Source organism: Hipposideros armiger, unplaced genomic scaffold (assembly GCF_001890085.2).
Source record: "Hipposideros armiger isolate ML-2016 unplaced genomic scaffold, ASM189008v1 scaffold_177, whole genome shotgun sequence".
In the NCBI taxonomy this organism is placed as follows: domain Eukaryota; kingdom Metazoa; phylum Chordata; class Mammalia; order Chiroptera; family Hipposideridae; genus Hipposideros; species Hipposideros armiger.
In genome coordinates this window covers 2,296,776-2,303,744 of record NW_017731527.1, presented here as the reverse complement: position 1 = coordinate 2,303,744, position 6,969 = coordinate 2,296,776, and the positions used below count along the sequence as shown (strand labels likewise).

The following is a 6,969-nucleotide window of genomic DNA, read 5'->3' as shown; positions in this document are numbered from 1 at the left end:
GATTCTTGGGGAATAGATGCTGAAAAAAAGGATGAGCAAATGAATAAATGAATAGCTGAAGAACTGACTAAAAGAAAGAAGCAGAAAGGAGAGACCTTGTTTATTTCACTTTAACTTCTATGACCTAGTTTCCTCATCTGCCAAGTGAAGCAGTTCAGATTCTCTTCCTTTTCAAAAATAGAATCCCTACATTCTTCACATCACGCTGTGAATTGAAAGGTGGGGACCTGTTCTCTAGTCAAAGGCAGGTATCCAAACTGTAGATCAAGAGCTTTCATGGAAGGAGGAGCAAAGAAACAAGGTACTCTTGGGGAATGTATTATCATGATAAGCTAATGCTCGCAGGTAAAGTATTTGATGCAAACTTTTGAATATTGGGGTAGTTTATGAAAAACATGTTTCTTCAACACAAAAATAAACAAAATTTATATTACCTCAACTTGTGAAATAGTGAAGCAGGTCTATGTGCCTTCATGTGAAACACTGTCCAAAATAAATTATTCATTGAAATAAGTACAGTTCAGAAGGGAGAATACCGAAAGCTGTCATTTATGTAATGCGTGCGCCGAAGGATACAGAGAAACCAGTAATGGCGGTTGCCTTAAGGATGGGAAATGGGTGGCTGGGAGAAATTTTGGGAGGAAAATTTACTTTTCCCAGAATTGTTATATTTTTCTTGAGTTTTATATAATGCGCATATATTGCCAATCCATAAATTAAATATTTAAAAAATACAAAAAATTATAAAATGTTTTAAAAAGATGCAAAATGTATTGGGGAATATGTAAAAACAAAATAAAAATGAGCAAAAAGTTTCAGTCACCAGTGGAATTATATTTTTAAGACTGTGATGCAGTCTGTTAATATATGTGTATAGCAGACCAAAAATACTTGGCCAAAATAAATCAATAGATATCGTGTGTGCCATATCTCCCCTATTTTGCTGATTCAGCCATCATTATTTTAAAAACTGTACATTTAAAAACTGTAACTGATATAATGGTAGGAGAGTTATAAATAAAGACTTTTAATGAGATGGCACTCAATGAAGTTTTTCTGCTTCATCCAATTTCATATATACAACAGTTTCACAATAATCATCATAAATTTTTATACTTGAGACAATACTGGCCCAGCAAGCTGTCAACTGTACATGTGGTTTCCTGGGAGACTAGAAGTATTTTTTCAAGAATTGTGAGGCTATATTAAAACATCATTTAGCCATAATATTTCATGTTGTCTTTGTCTCTAAAGTGGTGGTAACTCTGTAAATCAATCTATTAATCCCACTTGGAATGTGATGATTAATTGCTATGAAGGGCCTAAATGCTGACTGAAATGCAAGAAAATTCAGTTAAGGTGATATAAGAAAAATCAATGTGGAAAACAAATATCATTTTTTACTTTATTCGTAGCTTAAAATGTAATGCCATACAATTTTAACAATCACTTAAAAAAGAATTTATATTTGCATAAAACAGAAGCAAAAGAGAAAGATATGAAATAAAATGCCACCTTGCTTCAAGTTTTCAAATCAGTATTTGGAGTACTAATATACACCTATATACATTGTAAGTATATTATATAAATATACTATGAGTAATCTTGAATCCACAATAAATATCAAGGAGTTTTTTAGGCACACGGCATAGAAAAATGCAGAATCTGCATAATTCTTGAGAGTGCTGAGTGACTCATTCTTAGATTATTTTGACACATATATTTTACAGAAAATATACAGCCATCACACACATGATTCCCACTCACCTCGGAGTCTAACCTTTCATCCCAACATTAGGGCCTTCTTATTCTTTGATACTACTGCTCTATACAGCCATTACATAAGAAAATATTTTGCAGTTTTCTTCAACTAATTGCCTAAGAAGGTATCAATGCTACCAAAATAAGTGCAGTCTATCTACACAATATAATCATGGAAATGTGTTGAGAGGCACCAACTTACAGAACTGTTCATTGTAATACTGGAAGTTACCCTGAAGGCAAACTTACTCATTTTAAAGTACACCATTTTTGAACTGCCAACAGTATTACATCCAGAAATTATTAGAAACTGAGGTAACACCTGTTTTTTGTTGTTTTATTTTTAGAGATAGAAATATTTGAAAAAACACCAAGAGTCTTTTTTAAAATTCTGACAAACTTGAACCTCAGTCATTGTAAGCTTTGTCTGCAGTTCTTTCTGTGCAAATGTAAACTGACAAACCCAAAGGAATACTCTAGCTGAATTTACATACACTGTTAGGGTTAAAGATCACAGCCATGGATAACCTGAGATCGCCCTCTGATAAGTGAAGCCTAACGCTTCTCTTAGTTGAGCCAATGTTCATTGATAAAAATGAACCAAATAAAACCCACTGATTTCCCCCCGCCCCCAGCTACAAGTCAGATTCTGGCATATCTGGCATATCTGCCATCAAATATCCTATTCCATATCGTCCGTTGGGAGCAGTGTCCAGAGTTGGTGATCCACTCTGTTTCCGATAAATATTTTTACCGAAATTTGGAGATGACAGCTCGCTTGGTATCTTTCCATGAATGAGGCTTGCATCATCTCCCTCTAAGTTTACAGGCTCCTTCAGGACCCTTCCTCTCTTATAGGTCACAGAGGCTAAGTTACCAGAGCTATCGTCTATAAGGTTGCAGCGACGAATGACGAAGACAATCGGGACAGGGAGTATTGCTAGGACAACCAGAGAGACACAGACGACCATTCCCCAGGTTGGATAGCTCAGAAATTCCTCAGAAGCCTATAAGAGCCAAAAAAATACACATTTATTAGTAATCTATTTTTCCCTGAAGTATGTTCAAAATATTATATTTGTCTCAGGCTTGTAAGCAAAGAACCTGGTCTAGTCTTGTGACTTGCTTTGTCCAGTAGAATGCTATGGAAATGACAACTGGCAACTTTCAAGGTTAGAATTTAAAGGCTCTGTTTCATGGAATGCTGCCCTGAATCCATATTACTTGGAAAAAGCCAAGAATGAAAAATCAGAGTGTGATTCTGGCTCTCCAAGTTAAATCAACCTCGTGAGTTAGCTCAGGCAAGGCCAAGAGAAAAATCACCCAGCTCATCCATAGGACCCAAAAAATAACAAGTCAGCATTTCTTTCAATCATTACATTTTTGGGGTGGTTTATTATTAAGCAACAGATACCTGTTACATATGCCATCTTACTTTCTAAAGTCCTAAAATCTAAATTTTGAGGCACATCTGGGCCAGAGGGTTTGGGTAAGAGAATCAGACTTGTTTATGCCCCAGTCATGAATTTAGTTGTTATTACATAGAATTATTGACCATGGAATAGATAAAGATCAGAGTTAGCTCTGAAAAGTAAGCACTCTAATTTTATAACAGCTAATATATGTTTTATGATTGCATTATTATGTGGGTGATACAGCTTGAGAACAGAATTAAAAGTCATTGCTAATATAAAACAGTTATAACAAATTTTACTTCAACAGTTACTTAAATTGCGTCTACACGGCTAATGCATATTTTCATTGTTACACAGTATCTGGGATATGATTTAATATACTCATATAGGAAAAATACATTCATATATACAGTTTGAGCAACATGTTTTCTAGTTAAAGGGCCAATAATTATTGGTTTATCTATAGTGATACAAATAAAGCTATTAATGAAAACCAGGTTACTGTTTCTCATATATTTAAAAAAAAAACTACACTGTACAAAAAAATCATACATGTTTGTGACCAAACAAATATAAATCTCAACATCCCTGCATAAATGCAGTCATTAAACAGCAAAATATACTGTGAAGAAAGATCGGAGGAAAACTTCTAAAATGGAATTTTATGTATATTTTTTCTCCAAATTCTTATTTTGTATTTTACCTTATCTTCAATCCATGCATTGTAGCCAGGAGGACTTAATCCCATATTCACAACACTAGCTATTAGCAGTGACAATAGCATTAGAGGAGAAATATATTTCCACATATAGTAGTAATATCTGTTGGGAACAAAGCCCAGCATATCTCTTAGGTCTTCCACAAACCTAAATAAAAAGAAAGTAAGTATTCCTCAAGTTTATGCAGTATCTTAAAAATGTACATTATATCAATGGTTTGACAGGGGTTTAGACATGGTACCCCATGACCTTTTATACTGAATCAAAACGTCCTACTGGAAGATGATTTAAAAAGTAAGAACACATATCATGTAAAATGGAACCAGTTAATTACATACTGCAATTTTCATTTAGTGAAAGCCCTCTTAAGCCAATCACTGAAAAGTTTTCTTCTGCTGATGACTTTCTTCTCTATGAACACAGTATTTGCAATACATTAAAAATTCCTTGTCTCTTGTCTTTATTTAGCACTAATTAATTAATATCATCCAATTTCCAATCCATGTTTATATTATCTGAACTCTCACTTTTTTTTATAGTCTGTTTGTTTGAATTGAAAGGTCAATGCATTGCAACTGATTGATGTGTTTCTCAAGTTCATTCTTTTTTTAATTACATTTATTGGTGTGACATTGATTAATAAAATTATATAGGTTTCTATATACATTTCTATAATGCATCATCTATATATTGCATTGTGTGTTTATCACCCAAAGTCAGTTCTCCTTTCATCACCATGTATTTGACCCCTTTTACCTTCTTCTACCACCCCTTTCTCCCCTTACCCTCTAAACTGAACTGTGGCCTGGGTCTGTGAGTTTTTGCTTGCTTATTTGTCGCGTTCTTTTGTTACTTTCAGTTTTATATCCCACATATCAGTGAAGTCATATGGTTCTCGACTTTTTCTGACTTATTTCACTTAGCATAATAACCTCAAGATCCATCTATGTTGTCACAAATGGCACTATTTCATCTTTTCTGACATCAGAATAGTATTCCATTATGTTCACTGCAGTTTTATTTACGATGACCAAGGCATGGAAACAGCCAAAGTGTCCTTCAATGGACGATTGGATAAAGAAGATGAACTATTTTTCTTTTATTCAAAATTATTTCCTAAGTTCTACCACCTGTTTTCAAATATTCCTTTCTCTAATTATCACATCTGTTGACTTATAAGTAGCTGATACAATGCTGTTATTTTGTGGCTTCTATCATTTTCAAAAATCTATTTCAACTCATTTTGAAATATTGTTAGTTTTCCATTTATTTTGCTTGAGTGCTTTTGTTGTTTGCAGGCATATTATTCAGCTCCCTTTCTCTCTTTCTCTTTTTAATAACTGTTCTTAAAATTTGACCACATTTAAATACAATACATTTTGGTGCATTTTTAGGAGAGAGGGATGGGCACTTCCTGTTTCTGCAAAGTAATCAAAGATTGGCCTCATAATTTCTCAATTGTACCAACTCTGCAATCCTCCTAACATGTATCTGGACTTCCTTTTCGCATTGCCCCTACTGTCTCTTTCCTGCTCAATTCAGGTTTTGCTCCCCTCCCTTTCTCTTAGTGCAGAGCTTTATCTTGTAAGAGAACTGTGGTTTCTGAGTTTCAAGAGTTTTTAGAGACTAGGTTGTTCCAGCACTGATGATCGTATTGCATTTTGATCCCTCTGCATTCCTTCAATTGAGGGTAAGGATCCTATAAAAGTTCTCCTGCTTTAGGTCACTGTCTTCAGATTAGCCTGCAATACTTTCCAGGGAGAATCTGGGGATGATTTGGGAGGTGTGAGAAGCCCAGCTGCACATCCTCTGCCATATCCCGCACAGATGTGGTACCACACAGGTCTCGTGGCTGTCCGTGGTTTGTCCCTTCCCTCTCATACTTGACGGTTCATGGGAACGTCTTCTTGCCAATGCCCATGGGTGTTTGGTTTTGCAATTCTAGTCATTCTTTCTTTTTTGAAATGGAGATTTGGAGAGATACAAGAACTATGCTGCCATTGCTTGCAGCTTCATGGGAAACTTCTCATTTTCTTTCATTTGTATTTCTCCTTAATCCCTAAATTGCTATGCTTCAATATATAATTTATTCTGCATTTGAATTTGCTGTCTCAAAAGTTTAGGTTTTGATTGCCTTCTTTCTTACAACCCTGTCTCTGGAAACACAGGTACAAGTGACAGAGAACATAGAGAAACACTGAGCTCATGAAACTGTTGACGGTATAAACAGGAAGAATATAAGGTTGTGACAGAAATCTAAGAGGGAATGTAATTAAATGAGAGCATTTGAGACATGGGAATTCTAAACCTGTTTCTCTAAGCTTTATTTTTTGCATTTTCAAAAAATACAATAGCTATCTTGGAGGGTTATTGCTAGGCTCACAGAAAATTGTGCAGAGCACACTACCCCACATACAAGTAGGAATTTAATAGATGTATCTATTATTAGTATTATTCCTCCTGTTGTTATAAGTATTACTATTATTTAGGAATGCTACTAAAATAGCTGTTCTTTACTATGCTTATTGTAAATGACAAACTGTCTAAATGGAAATCTAATTATGATCTTATTGATCCACAGACTAGCCCAATAACAATATCAAATTCCAACACGGTGCAGGGTAGAAGTTGGAGGTAGATTAGCAGAGCGTAGAGATAACTGGTTTTGAAATTATGCTATAAATTAAAGTCCTAGCTCTACAACTGACATACTGAGTCCTCCTGTACAAGCAGGGCCAATTTTCCACCTGTGATATGAGTGCTATTAGTATTTTTATGAGCATTAAGAATGAATGCATGTCAGACAGCTATTACTACTATTGCTATCTAGTACATGATTATAAAATGTAAGTTTCCCTACCCTTCCTTGTCTGGGGCTCTTGACAGTGATAAAAACTTTCTCTGAACTTTGTCACAAAGTTCAGTCAATACCAATAATGGTCTTTGTGTTGTTTAAGAGGACTCTGGTCTTCATTCAACACACCTATTTCTACTTTAAACAGAACTCAAATAAGCGTGATGATCTTATTGCCTCAGTCAATGTATGTTAATCCGAGATAACAACTTTAAAAAAT

At 34.8% G+C, this 6,969-nt stretch overlaps 1 protein-coding gene across 1 annotated transcript in view; it reads right to left on the bottom strand.

Moving 5' to 3' along the window:
- Window positions 1–1,384: 1,384 nt before the first annotated feature.
- SLC6A15 (solute carrier family 6 member 15) overlaps window positions 1,385–6,969 on the bottom strand; it is a 48,787-nt gene continuing 43,202 nt past the window's right edge. The window contains exons 11-12 of the mRNA XM_019652299.1: window positions 3,880–4,042; window positions 1,385–2,768 (exon numbers count right to left, since the gene is read on the bottom strand). Of these exons, the coding sequence (XP_019507844.1) occupies window positions 2,397–2,768; window positions 3,880–4,042 (535 nt within the window). The 3' untranslated portion in view covers window positions 1,385–2,396. The remainder of the gene's footprint in view (window positions 2,769–3,879; window positions 4,043–6,969) is intronic.